Below are 22,238 nucleotides of genomic sequence, written 5' to 3'. Positions count from 1 at the left end.
CAGACACTACCCACAAGAGAGAATCAATTCTCTAAAATTAAAGGAATATATGAACTATTCTACACCTGCTGTTTTCAGAAAATATCTCAGTGAGTCTCATTCTACAGCCACTTGACACAAATTATGGCAATATGTGACAAATGTAACACCACAACAATTTCGTTAACATTTATACATGTTTATTATAACATTTTTTAGTTCTTTCACATTTTGTTGCAGCACATTCAAAATAAGTCCTAAAGGCCACAAAGTGGTCAAGCTTACCCTCTTTGTCTGATATGCAGAAAAGAACGGTGAGCTGAGGAAAACCCACTTGTTCCTATACAAACATCAGGTGCAGCCGTTATCCAGTAGAATCATTGACAAAAGCCACATTTGTAGTTTAGTTCTGTCCATACGCTATAGCTGTTCAAACATAACACAACTAAATAAAATATGATCTAGGAATCCTTTAATGCCATAAGTTTTTTCAGTCATAACTGTATTGTCCACATTTGATTTGGTCAAAGCTGAACATGCATTTATACTGGTCATAGATGGGGATCTGAATTCAGCGTCTGTCAGTGTCGGTGTGTCACATCTACCTCGAGAGACCCGCAATAAGTACTTGTACTTGTCCCCACAAACTTTTGCATTTGAACCAAACCTAAGTAGTTTCAAGGTATTGGATCAGAGTTGAGTTGTCAAGCGTTTTCTCACGCATGTTGGTCTCGATGAAGGTGACCTGATCTTCTTGGTGAGGTTCCTGCGGAAGTCCTGTCCAGCCAGGAAGTAAAGGATGGGGTCCACACAGCTGTTGGCACTGGCCAAAGGTCGGGTCACTTTGTAGGCCACACTGGAGGCCTCCAGCAACTGACAGCTGATCTGGTGAACATTTAAAAAGGTGATATACCGAGCTCTTAAAGACACATTTACTATGAACGTGTTTGTCCTCACCTGTGACGGATCGACCTGCCTTAGGTATCTAAAAGAATAGTAAAGGCTCCTGGTGAGGTGGAAGGGCAGGAAACAGAGCATGAACGTTGCCAGCACAACGATGATCATCTTAACCGACTTCTGCTTGGTTCGTTGGGCTGACACGCCCCCCCTCTCGCCCCCTTCGGACCCCCAGCTAGGCTCCAGAAGCTTCCGCACCATGAGGCCATAGCACACCATCACCACCATGAAGGGCAGGGCAAACATGAGCACCGACACGGCTGAGCTGTACACCAGGAAGTCGTCGAAGAGCTCCGGGCTAGTTGTGTCGTAGCAGATCCGCACGCTCTCCCAATCCCTGAGAAGGAGATTGCGATTGGTTAACCTTATTAAATGGTAGTGCTGCCTTGTTTGGCATTGAATCACAGGAAACAAGGAAGGAGTGGTCATTTAAGTGTGTCCCATTAAGGCACCCTAAGATAGGGTACTTGGTGTGCCACAAGAATCAATCTTGATCACTTAAACACTTACAGTACAATAGAAGTAATGAATATAGTAATGAAGGGAAAAGAAAGAGGGACAGACTAACATACACATTTAATTCACCTGGTTCTTGAGAAGTAGAGAATAGGGGCCTGACAGAGTAAAACACAGGCCCACACCGCCACAGATACCAGCTTGGCCCGACGAGCGCTGACCCAGTAGAGGGAGCGGACCGGATAGCAGATGCCAACGAAGCGATGCAGACTGATACAGCACAGGAACAGAATTGAACCTGCCAGAGTGATAGATATTTAATATGCTCTTTTCTTCTATTTGCATAATATTGCATCGTGTCGTGGAATATCATGCTGCCTTAACTGTAACATAATCATACATCAAACTCTCTGTATGGGTCAGTGCCGTGCCATCACCGTACCATATAAGTTGGTGTAAAACAGGAAGCGTATGACCTTGCAGAACGGCTCACTGAAGGGCCAGTCGTTCTCATCTGCGTAGTAGTAGATGAGGAAGGGCAGAGTGAGGACGTACAGAGTGTCGCACATGGTCAGGTTGAACATGTAGATAGTGGAGGGCTTCCAGCTCTTAGTGCGGAACACAATCACATATAAAGCTGTGGCGTTCAGCGCCAGGCCAATCACAAAGACCAGGGCATAGCTGACAGGGAGGAGAATATACTTAAAGTCTTCTTGAAAGCGACAGTAGAAGGCGCTGAAATTGGTTAGGCCGGTGATGTTGTTGTCAAAGGTGGCCATCTCGGCTGTGAAGACACCTGAGGAAAAGGGAATAGGTTATTTAATATGCTGCATTTGAACCTGGAAGCATTTCACTTTGAGAAGTTATCATACACACAGAAATGGAGGGCGGGGAGGCACAGGAAATGAATACGACTGGAGAAAGTGACATCAACCTAGTTTACAACTTAGGATGCCCCAAGTCTTTCATTTTGGCATGCCACGCTCAAGCATAATCAACTGGTCCATTGTGATTTTGCAATTACACAGGCTTACTTATAGCTTGAGTCATTTTAAAGTCATTGTGCAATTTACAGAATGTAAATCACTTTAATGCTGATGTTCTCGAATCTGTCTGAGTGGCTGGTTGAGCAAATGAGAGAAGAAGAGAGAAGACGGTACTTAACTGTTGGCCACCCCTCAAATCATGATTAAATCCTTCTTCTGGTGGAATAAATGAATGCGCGTGTGAGTGAATATGTGTGTGTCTTCTGGCTGTCATATAGAATAGTACTGTGTATGTGTGGTACAAGTTATACTGGTTCCACCACCTCGCCCAATGAGACATCTTGACACCTTGTCTCAGTAGATAACTTAAATACTTATCTGTCTTACCTTATTACCTCTCCTCTCTCCCCTAAATGAAAACCTATTTTTAACATATCTGAGCTGCAGAAGATTCACACAAAGATTCACACAAAGATTCACACATACCTTTGTGGAAAGTGTAGCTGTGTTCTCAGGCAGAAAAACAACACTCATTCTGACGCTTTTGCATGCCATTCTTTTCCAAAAACCCAACGGCTGAGCGAGGGAGAGACAGAGGAATAACTTTTAAACTCAAACCAGACCTTGTTTAGAAACCCTTTTAAGACCGTTCTTTCTGTTTTACACACTGGCATGCACATTCTTACCCTCAGTTCATTTCCCCTTTCTCTATAAATCTAAAAACATAGTCATGGAATAACATGGGAAGTGATGTCTTAAAAACTGCATGCAAATAAGACAGTGTGAGTTAACCTACTCTTTTTTTGTTCTCCGTCTGACATTTCTTTTTTCTCTGTCAAAAACAATGCCTCTTGCTCGCTCTGTACCCTTCGATATCTTCACTCTCTTATTCTCTTCAAAACAGCTCCAGGTGGAATTTAACTGATAACAGACCTGAGACGGAGCGGCCCCCCTTTTTGTAGTCCCCTACATTGCTCTGACCTGCAAACTGAGCACAACTTACTATTCAGCGACAAAGCAATAATCGTGTAGTTATTTGTTAAATTCTCCATACGAAAATAACCACATTGCATTCCAGGAAATAGACAATAAACCCCTCTTCCTTAGAGACAAAGCCCCTAAAACGTATGAAAGTACTCACACTGAATGAATGCTATCACCTTTCAAAGACTGTCATGCGCTGACCATCCTGTGTAATGGATCCTCATTCTTACGAGTGGAAGTATCTGACGGTGTCGTTTATGGCTGAGTGCGTGCCTCGGATACTTCAGTGGGTGCAAAACCTGTGGAGGTATTTTTTTTCTGTCAGACAAGCTCTGGCCTGTGCGCAGCATGTGAGCAGTTGAGCCCGGGGCTCAGATGTTAACTGGCTGTTCGGCAAATGGACAGTGAAGAGGACCAATCTGTCACCACTTGAATCTGTTCAAATATTGATTTATTTTATGCGTTTAGTAAATAGAGAAAGGCAGTAATGTACACTTTTAAAGCAGGAAAAAAGAGATCATTCGTAATCCTATTGAGACTATTACAGGTAGTCATCACTATAAGTATGGATCTATATAATTATCATAATTTACTTGTTATTTTTCTTTGTAACCTAGCTTTTAATAGGGCATAGGAATTAGAACAAAATGTTATTACAATTAGCTATTATTTTCTTTACTTTTTTGGACCACCAATATCAAAAAAACAAAAGCTATTTTAGAACAAGTACATCACAATACAAACAGTGATTAGCATAAGAATTTTACAAGTAGGGATATCCTGCTGCGCAATCACAAATATGAATATTTGGTCCTTTGGGCCCCCACAGAAATATAGTTTTCTTTGTACAGCATACAAAGAAAATCAAAGATTAAATGTGATTTCTCACATTTCAGGCAAATATGCAATGAGTGATTCAAAACAAATCATCCGTGCTGCTTTTTGTACTTTTAATTAAAGTACTTCACTGTTTTTACAGTAAAATGTCTTACCTTAGTAAGCCGAAATATAGAAGCTCCTCCAACGCCGAATCATAAGAGAAATCATAAACCAAAAGCATCCTGGCAAGATCCACACAAATACAGTATGATCCAGCAATGACTGTCAGCCATTTCTTTCTGTGCCACTGACAGGAAGTTGTGTGTGTGGGTGTTAGTAGATGTGTTTGGTTTCTCTGAGCGCGTGCGTGCATGAGTGTTAGTTTGAGTGTTATACTGAGAGGAAAGGTGAGAAAAGAGTACTTAATGTCTTACCTGCTCCAGAAATTCTTGTGTATTAATGATTACACGGCCCTTAACCTTAACCTTAACCTTGGTCAAGGCACGTAGGAGGCATGACTAGCCTAAATGAATGCTTCCAGAGAGCCATATATCAGTTCCACTCGCTGTCTTTTTTGACATTTTTGCCAACCATATAACAATATTTTGTAGGCTGATATTATTGTATTATATTATTTATCCACCAACACACCTAACACACATACACATACAGATTACATGCATGCAGACACTGTGCCAAACCAGCTGCTGCTGGTGCCAACTCTTTTCAAGGGATTCTATTGTGATCTATTCTTGCAATTGTTCCCTGGGCATCCACTTACAATGAACCCCATGACCCCATTTTAACCTGTCTACTCCCCTGTAGCACATAGTAAGTCAACACACAAGAGTAAATTATATTACAAAATAGACAACAGTAAATAACCTTTTGCAAATGCATTATACTTTATATATATATTTGTTTATGTGACATCATATGCCTAAAAGCCTACAATAATTTCAGTTGAATTTGGAGCACAGGCAGAAAATGATATACATATAATTATTATTACTAACAAATCAAGCGTGTAATCTTTGGTCTTTTGTTTCTTCTTCATGTGTGTCTTTTTTATACTGTTGTTCATCCTACACCGCCATCGATTTTTCCACGATCGACTGCGGCTTCTTGTTGCTATGCAGGTCTGCGGGACGCAGGCTCACGTCAGTGTCGGTGTTTTCTCCTTGAGCAGCTCGGGAAACCCCTAATCCTTCAGTGGATAACGAGTATATATTTTATATGTATCACCTTCCTTGTCGCTCTTATTTGCTTTGAAACACCTTTGTGTTAATCGAGGTTACTTTCGACGGCAGGCGAGAGGACGCAGAATAAAAAAAGGATGCGTATCTGTTCCCAGTGTTTTCATCACAGCGATGCCGCGCTTCGCCGCACGGGGGAGCCGTTGAGCTTAAATGCTTAAAGGGGTTCCTTGTTAATACCCCCCTACCCTTCCCTCTGCTTTCTTCTTCTCCGCCTGTCTGCCCTCCTGCTTCTCCACACAGTACAGTACACACTAGTCCTCTAGTAGTGGCAGCAGCCAACACAAGTGTGTTCAAGCCTCTCCTCGTAGCTCCAGTCTCTGTACAAACGAGCCATTTATCATCAATCATGGCCGCCGGAGTACAAATTTAACTCCCGTTTTTCCCCCCCTGTCCGTCTGAAGGGGAGGATTTTTTTTTGTTGTTGTTGTTGTTGGAGGAGACAAAATTATTAGTCCCACACACTGATTTTTTGGGATTTTCCTCTCTGGAATTACAATACTTCTCGCAAGGGAAATACCATTCATGTCAATACTCCAAAATGCAGCCGCCGCCGAGGAAGGTGAGTGATTTCCCAGAGTCCGTTATGTTGTAGCTGCACAGACAATGACAGACAACAGTGTGCGGTAGATGTTGTGTCTTTAATAAACATACACAACGCGTCCGACGCTGCAGGCATAGAAGACAATTAAAGGGGGAGAAAGATATTCGCTAGCCCACATTAGCAACGTTTGCTAGCTCGGTTTGTCGGTAACCTAGTGACATGAATATGAATCTATAACGCTGTAGATCCGTCAAACGTCAAAATAACGTTAGCTAAAAAACGCTAGGTGTGCTAACGTGAAACATACAAAGCACCTCACCACGTCAGTACGATAGTATGATATTGTTGCAGTCCTATTCATAACCTTACGTCATTTAGTAAAACATAACTTTAAATAATAAAACGTGTACATTAACACGTTAACTTATGGCAGCAGCGTTATAGCAAACTAACGTTCGTGTATGTGTGTGTGTTAATGTAGCACCGGTTTTATTTTGACTCATTTGCATAACAAAAGCTTTCGTTTCTCCACGTTGTGATGCTTTTTGTCTTTAGGGAAGACCTTCAGTCAGTCCAGGGTCACTTCTTTTTTTCTTTTTTTCATCAAAGGCTGAGCTGACAAAAGCTAAACACAAACAGACACCGAGGAGACATGCTGGCAGAGCCATGTCTCATACTGACTTATTGATTCTGTATGGGCTGGGAGAAGACCACAGTCCCCATATAGTTGTTTGGCATTTGACACTGTGTGTGTGTGTGTGTGTGAGGATGTGTTTAAGTTGCTTGTGCATTGCTTTCTATGAGTGTATGTGTGTGTTGTCCTGAAATAGATGCACAGGAGCCAATTACCCATGCTGTGAACCTCTGCACAGTGTTCTCTTAATTACCACATATTCCCCCAGTGCCAGTTATGCTGTGTGGGTTTTCTACTCACACAGACTAGCCCTGAACGTGTCATATCATGTCTGTAAAACACACACACACACACACACACACACACACACACACACACACACACACACACACACACACCTTTCATAAGTGAGGCTGCAGAGACCCCTCTAGTGTGTCCCACTGTGTGTGTGTGTGTGTGTGTTGCTGCACCACTCCGGTCCATATTCATTTTGTGAGATCTCATTTGTCAGCTGTCAGCGTCCTTCCCTATTTAGCTTACTGTAAAAAATACTTCCAAGAATAAAAAATGATTTGCAAAACACTGATGTGTTACTACCCCCCCTGTAGTTGAGGCTGGCACACTCAAAACACTCCACAGCCAGAGTGTATCAGTATTTAGCTGTTGGATACTAATAATTTCTGTCCCAGTGCGACACAGACGTCCCCTTTAGTGTTATGTCTGTGTCTCAGCACATCTGCTTCCAGATTGATCTGGTTTGACTCGCATATATTAGTTTTTATGTGCTTTAAATTAAAGATGACTTCTAAAGAGGCTGTAAAGAGGCAGTACATTTCTCCACAAAATCAGCCAACAGTCCAGTACTTTTTAACTGGTCATAGTGGAATTCAACCCGACAAACATATCAGAAGCGATCCATCATGAGAAATACTTACAATGCAAACCTGCTCACACAGGTGGGGACGTATGCGTCAGAATCACTGGCAGATACATGTGTTGATGTTTGCGTTACTAAACAGGAACCACTTGTCTACGGTGCAGAGAGACCTGCATCGCCCGCCACTACACCAGCTCAGTTCTTTCCCTTTAACATGACCTTCAATATTCTGGATACGTCTCCCTCCTTGCTTCATAATTAACATCACATATCCCATCTTTCTCACTGTCATTTTCCCCTTCTGCTTCTCACCGACCGACTCTCTTTCTCCCCATCTTCGTTTCATAGTCTTCTTCTCTTCTGATTCACAAGCACCCCCCTTCAGCCACTCCTCTTCCTCTCATTTTGTCTCCCCCACCTCTGTCCTCACCCTTTGCCCTTCTCCTTCTCCCTCCCTCTCTCTCCCCCTATGGGTTCTCTATGAATGATGGAAGGTGAAATCAAGTGAAGTCATTTTGCCCTGATAATGTAATGAGCCACTCCCTGCTTATCTTCAAAGACAGGGCACATGAAAGAAAGGAGCTCTGCAGTGTGTGTTGGTGTTTGTGTGTGTGTGTGTGTGTGTGTGTGTGTGTGTGTGTGTGTGTGTGTGTGTGTGTGTGTGTGCATGTTGTTGATTGTTTTGCGTAGAACAGTCATGAATTTGCCCGTTGTTACTCTGGTGAATAGTTGGTGGAATTTACCAGACAATACACAATGGCCAGCTCAGTGTGTGTGTGTGTGTGTTTTGTGTGCATATTAAGGGGGGAGCTCTCTCAAAAGCCCCCGCTCTGACCACCAAAGTGAATTTTTGTATATGGCAATACAATGAGCATCTTTTCCTTATGTAAAGGATAAAGGAGTCTGTCTGCTCCTAAATTCTGTTTTTAGGCCGTTAAAAAAGTGTCCTCAGGCACTCCTAACTCCTCCATCCTCCTCCAAAAGTCTGACAAAACCCGGACATTGATGGATTACTTTTTCAATTTTTTTGTGATCAAATATTTATTGATTTTCAAGATGTGCTGTATTGAAATCAACAGCAAGTTAACAGTGACAAACAAGACATTTAAAAGGAGATTTTTTAAATGAAAATGACTATCACCAACATGTCCTTTTTGTACAGAAGGACTTGTTGGCTCTTTTCTGCACAAGTTTTGGTTTTGTAAAGACGTAACTCTTTTTTTGGTAAAGTGTTGTGCTCCTTTTTGACGAATGTCCTGAATGACGTAGTTCCATGCACCCCGACTAAATGACTAGTCCTTGCTAAAATGATCACGGCATCAAAAGTGCATCTTACTAGCCGGCCTAACAGACCCCCCCCCCCCCCAAAAAAAAAAAACATGCTGGTACTGCGTTGGAGTCCCCCAAATACACTCACAAAAATATCCCAGCGGTTAGCTACTAGCTAGCTATCTTGATGTAAACATGGAACTGTCCGTAGCTAGAATGCAAGAGCAAACTATCTTATCCTGGACTAGAGTCTGCAGTAAAATCCAAGAATCTATGTATTGTATTATATCATAACACATTCCCTAGGGTATTATTTAGAGATGTATATGGGGGGGGGGGGGTGTATGAGTGTAGATTTATTTATTGACATTGATGGATTACTGATGAGTGTGTGCAAGTGTGTGTTCCTCTCCGGTGTCTAGCTGAGCACACTCGATATAGAGAACAGATGATTGATTGATTGATTGATTGGTTGGTTGATTGATTGATTGATTGATTGATTGATGGTTACATTATTTATGTGTGTCTGTGCATGTTCATGTAGGCCACTGTGACTCAGGAGCCAGCTTTGATTCATATATATATATATATTGGTAATATTGTAAATAGAGCTGAAGCTATGTGATTAGCAGACAATTATTTGGCAACAGTTTGGATCATCGATTAATTGCTGAGTCAGTTATTCAGGCATCTGTCAGTTGCAGTCCAACTGGATTACGTTGCCACACTAGTGTGTGACTTTTTGTGATTTCATGCAACATTTAATCCAAAGTAGGGGTGGGTGATACGGCCGCTGAGAGAGAGAGAGAAAACGTCGTGATAAATTATGAATGTGTATATGACTGTCAGGCAGGTAGAGGCATTCACAGTTCACTGAAGCCTTTCACGACCAGGAAAAGACGAGACTCTAGCGCTAGAACAACCGAGGTCACAGGTGGTATAATGAATGACATGAAGATCCTTTACTGGAACTGTCTTTTTTTTTTGTTTCCTCCAGGTCAAAGTGACACAGGAGCTGAAAAACACACACACAGAGCAGATGACCAGACTGCACTTTAAACACCAGAGCGAATGCGACCTGCTGGAAGACATGAGGTATGAACACGTCTCACCCGCTGCCAGAGGATCTCAAATGTAGTCGCTGTGTGACTGTGATTTGGACGCAGCCATGTACAGAGAGAAGGAAACGACTAAGGAGTGAGGGAGGAGTGGAATGAGAAAGGAAAAGAGGAGGAGGAGGAGGCGTGTTGTCGTATTCTAGTTTGTGGAGGACAAAGGGTCGGGAAAATGACGAAGGAATTTCCTGCTGCTTTCTTCCTGCTCTCAGACTTTCTTTCTTCTTTTCCAAATGTCATTTTGTAAATTTCCTTTCTGTCTACTTTTCATTGTTTTTTTTTCTGTCTCTTTTGCTCTAACTATCTTTATTTCTCCATATCTCTCGTTTTCATTTTTGGGGGCTCAGCTCTGTTTACTCATGACGTGTGTGATTCTGGCAATTTTCCCTTTTTGGATTCTGCAATGGGAGGAAACCCTGGTTCTTTCACACGCTCTCATTTTCTGTGTTGACTAAGCATTGATTATTTATGACAGCAAACTCTCTGCTTCTCTGCTTCCATCCCTCCATCCCTCCCTCTCTCTCTGTCTCTCTCTCTCTCTCTCTGTCTGTGTCTGTGTCTCTCTGTCTCTCTCTCTCTCTCTGTCTGTCTCTCTCTGTCTCTCTCTCTCTCTGTCTGTCTCTCGCTCTCTCTGTTTCTCATTTTCCCACTTCCTCTACCTTCTCTCTCTCTTTCTCTCTCTCTAATACTTCCCTCTCTTTCTCTCCCTTTCACTCTTGGGGGGGGGGGGTCAGCTCCAGCTGTTCGAGAACAGATTGCCTTGTTGCTGTTGGGTTTTTGGAGAGTGAACAAGGCCCCGGTCTCACTTGTGGGAGAGTGGGAGAGCCAGTTAGGCGTATGCAAACCACGATGTGTTAGTTCTTCCAGTCGCTCAGGGATCGAGCTACACATGCCGCTGGGTGCAGATCTTCAAATTGGCTTCGTCATCCTCATGGTTGAACGACGCTGCATTCCTCCAGCCTGTTATGTTTTTGTAATTATTTCTGATGACACATTCTGCTGGTGGTAAAGTCAGGTGCAGCAGGGTGGTGCAGTGATCGGGGAGACCGCCTTTACATTGGCCCTGTAGCAACAAGCATCTGCTTCGTCAATGTGTCCCTGAGCCGCGGAGGCCCCGCTAGATTGTCTTGCTGTGATGTGACACTCCTCTGACTTTTATTTATGTTTTCGTGAAATATCAGATCTGTTAGGGTTATCCCGAGATTCAAATCGGAGGCAAGATGGCCGTTCAATATGCTCTGACTTTGACGACCGTCGCTGTTGTAGGAACCAGCTTTTTTTTTGTGCGCGATACCTGAGGTACTAAGAGGCAGCAGCTGGCCAAACCGTCAACTGTCTTCACCAATACCACTCAAATGATAAAAATAGTTCACGTTTAGACAAAAATGAGTGCACAGGATAAGTATACAGGAAGGAAGAAGATGCACCCTGTGTTTATTTATATCTTTCTATTGTCACTGACTGATCTGGAAACACGTTATGTGACATAGTTAAAAAGATGTATGGCTGAAATGATCAGTTGATTAATCGATCAACGAAAAATGTATTTCTACAATGTTTGCTAAAGGTTCCAGCTTACTCTGTTTTACATTATTGTAAGTCAAATATCTTTGGGTTTTGGACTGTTGGTCGTACAGAAGAAGACATTACATTACAATATTTACAACAAATTTATAAATATTGAGAATAATCGTGATTTGCAGCCCTCCATAGACAATGTAGTTAATAATGCAGCGGTGATTTCCACACGGAGAACTATCCAGGGTCAGAATGCAGAGTTGATAACTGCAATGGTTCCTGCAAACAGTCAGAGAAGTGACGACAGTAGGAATGTAGCCAGTTAGCTAACACCGGGCCGTTCTCAGCAATGCCGATTGCTGGAAATTGTCCTAAAAAAATACACTTTTTGATGCATCTGGATCTGGACTGAAACTATGCCTCTGACGTAGTCTATGTGGACTTGTCGATCACTTTGTTAGACTTTTGCTAAGGTGCTGGTATCGTGTCGACCAAATAACCTCTTCAATAACTGGACCCTACACTACAAGGAAAGCGTGCTCACACACTAAAACACATAATCGGTGGACGGACACACATTTCTCTTCCTAAAGCCTGCAGTAGATTTTAACCGTTAAATCCCCAAATCTGCTCTGAGGTTGTTTACCCTAATTAATCCACAGGCTGGCTTTAATCAACAGCCACACACACACACACACACACACACACACACACACACACACACACACACACACACACACACACACACACACATACATATACACATATATATGTCTATCTATGAGAGAGAGAGAGAGAGAGAGAGAGAGAGAGAGAGAGAGAGAGAGAGAGAGAGAGAGAGAGAGAGAGAGAGAGAGAGAGAGAGAGAGAGAGAGAGAGAGAGAGAGAGAGAGAGAGAGAGAGGGCAGTGTGTTTAATCCTCTGAGCTGCATTTTAGCTGGACTAGTCTTCGGAGAGAGGATAAGAGAGAAAGGAGAAAACCATCACGAGTTGGTGGACTCAGAGAGTCAACTTGGTGTCCTCAATCCAGCTAAATCCCCCATACCCTTATGTCTGCCCACACACACACACACACACACACACACACACACACAGTGCAAATCATAGAAAAAGGCAAGTTTTTGCTGAATACGAACATCTTTAACTTTAACAATGGAGCTTTAACACATTTTCAATATTGCAGTTTCGTTCTATTTGGTTTAATGTGTAGATTTTGATCGATGAATGGAACGGAGTTGCAGAAAGGCCATCATCGTGACACTCTGCATGATGATGGCCTTTCTGCAAAGGGCAGTGCATGCTTTGCCCCGCAGCGCTGTCTTACGAGTCTGTTCTCGTGATTGGCGTGGCGGGGCTTTACAACAGCACGCCCCTCTGTGAGGACGGAGAGGACTTTTTAGACAGGCTGCAACGTCATATGCATCAAATGTACCATCGTCTAGACAGAGTGCTTTATAAAGAATACACAAAGAGCATCATCCATCATGGAGTTGACAGTAGTGGGAAAACAAAAGGATGAAAGTACCAGGTTTTGTTACTGATGGCTAGACTGCGCTGGTTAAATTCCTAAATTACAACAGGGAACCAGTTGTAATTTAAGAATCTAACCCCCCCGACGTCTGTGTCTGCGTGGAGATAAAAGGAAATTTGTATTTCACGCAAATTTATTGACCAAATCCTCGCAGACTATCTGCAGATATCATTAAAACCTAATGGGTCTCCATGCTGAGTAGATAGATTACAGCCTCCCCCAATTTGAACCCAAAATGCTATCAGAATCCTCATTAATACTTTTCACTGCAGCCTCTATAATTTAGGAAGAGGGGGAACGGAAAACCAAGGGCTCGTAGGAAGAAAAGAAAAAATCCACATTAATGTAATGCTGATTCCCCCCCTGCTAATGTCTTTAGGTAGCCGCTGTGTTTTGTTGAATGCTCGAACCGAGTGAATAAGGCTGAGGTGACAGAGAGTTTGATGTCTTTGGTAAAGGCGCCTCAGGATTTGATCAGTGGGTGATCCATATAACTAACATTGTTCTGTTTGGGATTGTGTTATACAATATTTCTGTTTTTCTATTGATACCTTTGTGCCGCAGCTGCCATGATTAATTTACCGTGTTGGCACACTCCTTCAGTGTAGAGGCTTTATTCTCTGACGGATTGACGTTGTGATGCTTCAAATGATCTCCAGCTTGTGACAGAGTGACACCCACCAGCTTCCACCGAACACCGTGTTTGAGAAATGTCTCCACAAAGATTTATATTGACGTCTCAGATTCCAGAAGCCGCAACTGATCAGAGCAATATGATCCCAATAATCATAAAAAAATGTGCTTAAAACTCTTAAGATGGCACTAAAACATACTGGAATCATTTGACTATAGATTTCTTTAAGAAAGAAATATTTATTGCGAGTGTTTTTATCACAATCTGCCATATAATCCAATATCGTCCCATCTCCAGCTACATGTTCATGGCCACGCGCCTTCAGTTAGACTGAGAGGGAACTGTGTTTTTTTAAAGTATTGTGTCCGGAACGTAGCCTGTATAAAGTATGGACGTAGTCTCTGTGACGTCACCCATATGTTTCTGAAGAGCCGTGAGCTCCAGCCGGTACCATCCTGTCAGTGACGACACAGCCGAGCTCTAAAAATGGCCAAAGCGGTGGATCATTCATGGAGCTGAGGCAGGCCTGGCAGACAGCTCTGAATGTCCTGAATGATCCAATATTTAACTTTCTAACATAATCTAGCAGCTTTTGTCTGAACATCATCCGGGGTTAACTAATTACCTAGAAGTGTTTTCCAGCATCCTCAGAGGCTTTAGCACATTTGTGCGGGAAGAGAGCGGGTGGGATGGGTTTGTAAGTCTAAAGCCTTCAACACGAGCATACAGGCCCTTCAAGAAGTGACTCAGTGGTAGAAGCAGAGTCGTCCTTCAATCAGGGGATCGGCGGTTCGATTCCCGGCTCCCTCTAGTCCGTGTCGATGTGTCCTTGGGCAAGACACTTAACCCCAAATTGTTCCCGTGGACTAGCAAAGCGCTCTACAAGAACAGTCCGTTTACCGTTTACTCGTAGTAGTTTGCTTCAATCTTTTCATTTTGGGGCTTGTGGTTTAATAATAGCATTGTATTCTGAAATGTGAATGTCTTTTTTCCGAACGCTCGCTTGGTCTGGGAGTGGAAACACTGCAGAGAATCTGCTCCGTTGTATCTCGTGGCGATCACGCAGTGAGAAAACATCACCTCCCTCCTCCGCCTCTGTTTCTGCCCGTGACTCATGTTGCTTATCCTGTTGTCACTGATCTCAGGCTGTGTCCTGTAGACCATTGATCTCAGCTGTTTTCCCACGTTTGATCGCTCCCCTCCTCTGCCTTCTCACACACACACACACACACACACACACACACACACACACACACACACACACACACACACACACACACACACACACGCGCAGACAGTACACACACTTACGTCCACTCCTAAGCACTTAAGTATTTCCTGTCAGACACACACACACACACACTCATCTGGGCATTTTCTTTCTCCCTTTCCTTTTTTCGTGCACAGCTGATGCTGCTGACACTGCGTTTTGACTCATGCAGCGCAAACACAAGTGATGGGCAGACAGAGTAGAGATAGAGAGATGAGAGAGGAAGAGAGGGCAAGAAAGCAGAGTGCAGAAAGAGGAAGGGATACGAGTTTAAAACAAAGGGGAAGGGCATGGAGAGGTTTTAAGGATAGATTGTAATAGACTGTGGGCTACACTAACAACAGACACTGATATTATACATTCTGAAGCTAAATAACTATTTAGGACTTAACCTGAAAGTTCTGTTTCCATCTGTTTTGTGGATGGTAATTGGGTATCCGTGAGGTATCTGCCGTAGTGTCACCATGGTTGCATGAGAAGCCCAGGCATGTCCAAAGATCCCAGTGAGGATGTGTGTGTACTTGTGTGGGACATACAAATCAAGTCAAGAGACCTTTACTAGCACACGAGTAGACAGCAGTACGAAGATACCGACGCAGGAAAGCTTTATTATGGAGCTGTGCGTGTGTTTTTGCATAATGTACTTAATGTGTGCGTTTTGGTGACAGAACCAGAGATTAGAAAGTTGAACCTGTGTGTGTGTGTGTGTGTGTGTGTGTGTGTGTGTGTGGGGATGAAAGAAACTGATATAATAGAATATACATTTTTATTTACAATATGATTGGTTATATGACTGACACAGCCAGTTGCAGCTACTGAACTTGATCACTTCAGGTCCAGTTTTGTGATTGAGTCAGAGACAACTTTTTTTTCACAATGCTTTCCAAGTTCCAAGTTATTTTACGTCATACAGACGAAGGCCTCAAGATGTCTTCATTAGGAAATGAGTCGGCTTTCTCAAGAAAAAAGCTGATCGGTACACCGTCATCTTTTCCCTTCGCTTCGTATGTTCAAGTTCCTGTGCAATAAACAGGAGGTCCTGGGTCTGAACGTCAGCGGTGCCCTTTGTACGGTCAGCAGTTTTGTATCAACACTTGAAAGCTTCAGAGGTGGATTAGGTGCAGGAACATTTGTGTCATAAACAGCCGGGTGCAATGTGGAGTACTACCACGCTATACTCAAAGGAAATTATGGGATTTCCATTATCAAACAAAATGTCAAACATTTGCTGGTTCCAAATTATTTAATGTGCTGTTCCAACAAATTAGTAATTTGAACATTGCTCTCTATTGGGGCGCTTCAGGGTACTCTGGCTTAGTTGTTTAAAGAGCCTGTGTCAAGTAAATAGGAGATGGGACCAGGAGGATGATATAGGATATACTTTATAAATAAAATAAATAAAATAAACTACCTCACTACATTAGATAAGCCACTTTGAGTTATTTCTCCTTTTTCATTTTTTTTCTGTTCCGAGTATAATATCTTGATTACATAAAAAGAAATCTGTTTTTTGAAACTTTATTTTTAGGTTGCCTTTGGAAATATTGCTTCTTGATTGCTCATTGTCGTGGTGCTGTGGCTTATCGGTTGGTTGGTTGGTTGGTTGGTTGGTTGGTTGGTTAAGAGGCCTAACTTGTCAACATGATACCGGCAGTGTTTTTCAACAGCACAGTGCGATCAGACTTGAGGAGATTGTTTGGTGAATTGCCCAAGGGCCTGTCACACCTAATGGTAGTCACAATAAGGGAACTAATAACATTACCACATCCTCCAGTGGTCAATGGCAATAATGACGCGACGCAGGGGACGTGGCTTAGCTGGTTAAAGCGCCTCTCCACACGTCTCTTTAAGAATAATCTGAGTCATAGAGAAACAGGTCCATCGTTTTGCTCTATAGTAAGTGCGAATTCTAAACAACAACCGTAGACCGTCAGTGTAGCTGGAGGATTCCTCAAAGCTTTCTGCTAAAACACGTTGACAAAGAATACTTAATCAGAGATTCACAAATGAATCATCAAACCGTTTTTTCTTCTTCCCATTCACACATTACTATTGACTCATTGTTTCTATTGTAGTGTCGGCTAATGGTGCGGTGACACCACACTCTCACATTAAATACTAAATACACTAACCGTGGTTTAGGTTAGTGTATTTACAGTTCCAGGTTATTTAACACGTTGAATGATATCGAACACCAAATGTTTCTTTGTGTTTTTAAATGCATCAGTTGTGTAAAGAGGACATCTTGACATCTAATCCTTGTTTTTAGAATGTCACTGCATTGCTCGCACATTGACAAAATAGTTCAATGCAATACATTGGATGAACAATACATCACAACACAGTTTTGGAGGATCACCAAGCTATCCTATAATTGTGACCCATAGAGTGCTGTGGCTTAGCTGGTTAAAGTGCCTGTCTAGTAAACAGGAGATCCTGGGTTCAATGGAATCTCCAGTGGTGAATTTTGTACAGGAACACCAATTCGGACATTGCTCACAAAGGGGCAATAGTGGTCGGCGGTATTACCAAAAATCAGTATGACAGTATTTTTTTTAAATGGGGAGGTTTAGTGGTCTATCAAAGTATTTTACTTGAACATGTTTCTTTTACTTTAATTTCTCAAATTATTTTCATCAGCAATAGCAATGTGTTTATGGTGATGCAATATGTTGCAATATATTGCTGTTTGTCAAGGTTGCCAAGCTAAAGAAGGTGCTTTCCGAGGGCATAGCCGTGAAGCTGCGGCTTTGTTGGTTAAAGTGCCTGTTTAGTAATAGTTACTGTTAAACCTCCATACGTTCTGCTTTACATAGCTGCTCTTGTCTTTAGCCTTTGGTTATCCAAAACATATTTACAGCCTACTCTAGTGGTCAGTGGTAGTGGTGGGGTTTAACACACAGGAGTTTTGTCTATGAATGAATATGTGGCTTAGTTGGTCAAAGTGCCTGTTTAGTGAACATGAGATCGTGGGTTCGAATCCCACCTGTGCCTGTAAGCAGAGTCATCTATTTAAACTGGAAAGAAGAAAGTTCCAGCAGTTGACTTTTGCGTTTTTCCAAACAAAATTGGTCAGTCCCAGTAACAGGTATCTGAGTATTAACATGCTAAACTCAAAGGAATTAAGACATTTTCATTATCCAAACATTTTTTGATTTCAGCTTCTTAAAAAGGGAACTACGCCCATTTCCAAAATGTATACAAGTTAGATCCTATAGTCCAAGAAATGTTAGTAAACCTATAAAATAGGCCTATAACTGTTGGAACTGGTCCACAGACGATGAATAGAGAACCGTGTTATAGATGAGATCAGAACTGAGAACATTACAATAGAATAAAGCTTGTCTGGGTTAAAAAAAACAAGAAGAAAACGATATTTCTTCGGGACCACAAAATCCGTCTCTAGTTCATTATCTATGGAGCAGCTCCAGACTTGATAACGTCACAAATGTACACGCTGCTTTGTTCATTCAACAAACCGTGCCAGTACAATTATCTGTGGGTGTAATCGTGTATCTTAAGTTATGTTTTTCATTCTGCACATTCCTGGACTGTGATAAGAGCTTCCACTGTCTCTGCTGCCAGGATGTTGTGTGGCGTAGAGACGGAGAGGGGGAACTTTGTTGGGGGGGGTTTTTACATTTAGTGAGTCAGAACGGGGGTCACTCTGGCATTAAGAGACAGAAAACTCCACTCCTGAGAAATCTGAGACCGGAAATGATTCGCACAGTTTCCACTGCAGTACAGAAACTATTAATGGAAGAAATATTCTTCCGCCTGTCTTTAATTTGCGTATATGCCTCTAAATAATACTTTGGTCTTACAAGTGACAGTAACTTGTGTGCCACTGGTTGAGTTTCTAAAATGTTTTTTATATGGCATATAATATTCACCCTTTCAGACTCAAATATTTGTCTCTTTGTCTCCCTGTAGGACCTATAGTCTGAAGAAGGGCCAGCTGGAGAGGGACTATGCACAGGTAAGACTGGCTGGACTTGAATCCCATCAGGGCCTTGAAGTCTATCACCAATTCTTGAGATCACAAAGTTCCTCTGGGAGATTGGGTTAAGGAAAACTGGGAATGTGGAGTACTACCATGCTCAACTCAAAGGAAATGGAGGGATTTCCTTTATCAAACAAAATGCCAAAGATCTGCTGGTTCCAACTTCTTAAATGTGAGAATGTGCTATTTAATATCATTTAACTTGGAGATGGTCCAGTGCTGTGATGAACTCCAAGGGGAGCCCTGGGAGGATTAGAGGATCTACTGTATTTCAAACCATTTAAAAATGGATTCGTAAAAACTTTTTATATCAAACATCAATTCAGAGATTCTTAGAACTCTCCTGAAGCCTATCCCAAAGGTTCAGAATTTGGGCATTAAGCACTTATTGTTTCATTTATATTTGGCTGCTTAGCTCATTACTAACAGATTAAAGCTTTGTGTCCCTTTTTTCTTTATTTAGTATTTTCTGTTTAAAATGTTATATTGTTTAAGTCGATTCAATTCGATATATATGCATCTTTTGAAACTTTATTTTGAGGTTGCCAACTCAAACATTGCTTCTTCTATGATCATTGTCATGGCGCTGAGGCTTAGTTGGCTAAGTGCCCGTCCTCACACTGGAGGTCGTGGGTTCAAATCCCAGCAGAGATTATCGTAATTGAGGAGATTGTTGGGAAATGTGTATCAAACAAATCAGCAATAAAAGTCCCCGAAAGCCTCAACGCAAGTGTCACAAGTTAAGCTTTAAGTGCTTAATGTTTTCAGTTGAATGTTTGCTGTTCAGCACATTTGTTACAGATTAAACCTAAACTGTTGAATTAATGCTTCAGGGCTATTTGTTTCAGGCAACTAGCCAGTATGTGAGAAGCCGAACACGTCAGAGGAGATTAAAAAAACAGTGAATGAAAAGTTGAAATAGTTGAATGAAAGTCTGGAGCAATAGTTCCGTCAATCCTAAACTGCTACTTTGCTCTTCTCGTGAGGCCTCAAGCTACAAAGAATTGGCAAGGCAGAACTGATAACTAGCTGACTCTTTGAAATGTCTTCATGCTATTAGAGCACCTTCGCTGCAGAAAGCTCTAATAGCTTTTTAAAATGGGATCCTTTTTTGTGTGTGAACATTGTAGATACACAATATTATTATTTATTTCATTATATGTTGTGTCGCTGTAAATGTTGGGATTAATCGATTGCTGGAAAATAGGATTATAAAATGATTTTCAAGGAAAGTACAGCCACCTTAGGCCAAGTACTTGTAACATTATTTATTGTTGATTCATACAAACTCTCACATGTCCTGCAGGCCACATTGTTATTTGGTTATTCACAGATGTTTAGTGTTTTTTTTCCCTGTTTTTCACATTCATGAAATGGTGCATAGTAATCATGAATCTTGTAATTTGGAGACAGCGAAGTTTTTTTTTGCATGTAAATAAGCCGCACTAATACATCCTCTCAGCACTGGATGAAGCCGTTACTCGGTGTATACCGCTTTGTGTTTTTTTGCCATTTGCAATCTTACCAGCAAGCAGCCCGAAAAGATGGGAGTCGTCTCAGTAGACCTCTTCAACAGCCACTCCCAAACCAGCAGAAGGTTCAACAAAGAATGTTCTCTGTGTGGGTTCAAACGGCTTATACACACAATCTCTGAATGTTTGTTTAAACTAGGAATGCACCGATACTCATATATAAAAATTTTGATATATCGAGCTTATACAGCCTCAAATAACGGGCTTGGGTATCGGCGACAATGGGGCCAATCTATATCGTATACATTTCATACTGGAATGTTTGAATACGGTTCACCTTATGAACAATTCGTGGCTGTATTTAAAAGGTTTGCACTTTAATTGTAATTGCTGTTAATTTTGAAGACTTTTAACCAAGTCGCTCGAGTACAATTGCATTGGATCGGCCGTTATCGGCTCTTTGGGAGAATACTATTGTTATTTTGTACAACTTTATTTCATTTTATATACAAAACAATCTGTCAAATAAACAAGAAGAAAATAAGCAGATTCATTGATAATTCATTGAGTCCAATTTACATCTGCTACCAGTTTTAAAGCAAGTACAGAGTTACTGGTCTTCACTGCTTTAGAGTGCGACTCTAAGTATATTTTAAGACTTTTGCATTGAGTTAAGATGTTTGTTGAAACAGCGCGTTTGATCCCTTGAAACTGAACATAATTTCAAGCTAATGGGCCGCATCATCAGCTATAATCATCAGTATTCAGGCTTGAGGGGTAGACATTTACCAGTGTTTGTGTTTCTAAACATGGTGAGCAGGAATGGCTGCTTCCTTATACCGTGAACGTATTTCTACCCATCAGACAGCCGCTGTGTGGATCTGTCAGGACGCACAAAAACCAAAAAGCCTTTCCCAGTAGATTGCTGCGTCAGCATACTCCTCTCCCTAAGCATACGGTGTCTACGTAGAAACCAAGCAGCGCCTGCCGCCAACAATGTGAATGAGTCTTGATTTTTTTTATTGTATTTTGATGCTGCTGAGCTTAAGCCCTCACATGCACACACACACACACACACACACACACACACACATCCACACAGATGGAAAATCCTCCTGTAGCTTAATGAAAAACATTTGAATACATTACCGATCCAGCTCTTAAGCACATATTAACATATTCACTCTCTGCAGCTATCTTCTTGCTCTTCTTTTAAAGCCACAGTATCCTGAATGCACATGTACACGAGAGGATGAGCTCGAGAGAGTGGGGAAAGATGTGCAGAAAAGGAGCGAAAGTGCTCGTTTCAGTGTTTAAACATGTGTGTCTTCATTTGCATGCAGTTTGAATGATTAGGTGTGAGTTTCCTGTGGTCGACCCCTCTGGTTTCAGACACTCATTATCTCCCTCACACTCTCTCTCACTCACTATGCTTCCTCAGCACTGTCTTGTTCACCTTTAGAAATAGAGGTTGCCTAGCAACCCCCCCCCCCCCCCTCGCCTCCCCCCCTTCTACTCAGTAGGACAATGTAATTGTAGTGTGTGTGCATGAATGTATGTGTGGCAATGTCTGAGTACAAACAAGTTTGGTTATTATCAAGTATAAAAATGTCATTATTGAAATTATCAATATCAATATGATTATTAACACAGATTGTGGATGAAGTCTCAATAGTTGAGGTACTATTCCACATTTAGAGTCCGAGCACTGACGATGACAACCAGCTATTACTACAACTGTATGCACAAAATAATCACAGAAAACTGATCCTTAAAATATAACAGTTTATTTACTTAATACATCAAAAACATCTATTATACAGTTACAAGCATACTACCTAAAAGCAAAAAGCAATCACTGTGTGTGTGTGTGTGTGTGTGTGTGTGTGTGTGTGTGTGTGTGTGTGTGTGTGTGTGTGTGTGTGTGTGTGTGT

The 22,238-nt window shown here is 41.8% G+C and overlaps 2 protein-coding genes across 2 annotated transcripts in view; one reads left to right on the top strand and one right to left on the bottom strand.

Moving 5' to 3' along the window:
• Positions 1 to 222: 222 nt before the first annotated feature.
• LOC306700774 (P2Y purinoceptor 2-like) lies at positions 223 to 2,320 on the bottom strand. The gene is made up of 3 exons (XM_079165886.1): positions 1,835 to 2,320; positions 1,522 to 1,690; positions 223 to 1,273 (listed from the first exon to the last, which is right to left on the bottom strand). The coding sequence occupies exons 1-3, from the start codon at positions 2,169 to 2,171 to the stop codon at positions 670 to 672; spliced, it is 1,110 nt and encodes a 369-aa protein (XP_079022012.1). The 5' UTR covers positions 2,172 to 2,320; the 3' UTR covers positions 223 to 669.
• Positions 2,321 to 5,870: 3,550 nt separating this feature from the next.
• The window catches only part of fchsd2 (FCH and double SH3 domains 2), a 49,879-nt gene continuing 33,511 nt past the window's right edge, over positions 5,871 to 22,238 (top strand). Inside the window, exons 1-3 of the mRNA XM_079165845.1 lie at positions 5,871 to 5,999; positions 9,759 to 9,856; positions 18,763 to 18,808. Of these exons, the coding sequence (XP_079021971.1) occupies positions 5,979 to 5,999; positions 9,759 to 9,856; positions 18,763 to 18,808 (165 nt within the window). The 5' untranslated portion in view covers positions 5,871 to 5,978. The remainder of the gene's footprint in view (positions 6,000 to 9,758; positions 9,857 to 18,762; positions 18,809 to 22,238) is intronic.

Source organism: Pholis gunnellus (genome assembly GCF_910591455.1).
Source record: "Pholis gunnellus genome assembly, chromosome: 9".
NCBI classification, from domain to species: Eukaryota; Metazoa; Chordata; class Actinopteri; order Perciformes; family Pholidae; genus Pholis; species Pholis gunnellus.
Note: the sequence above shows the minus strand (reverse complement) of the source record. Positions and strands in the feature narration are given on the sequence as shown.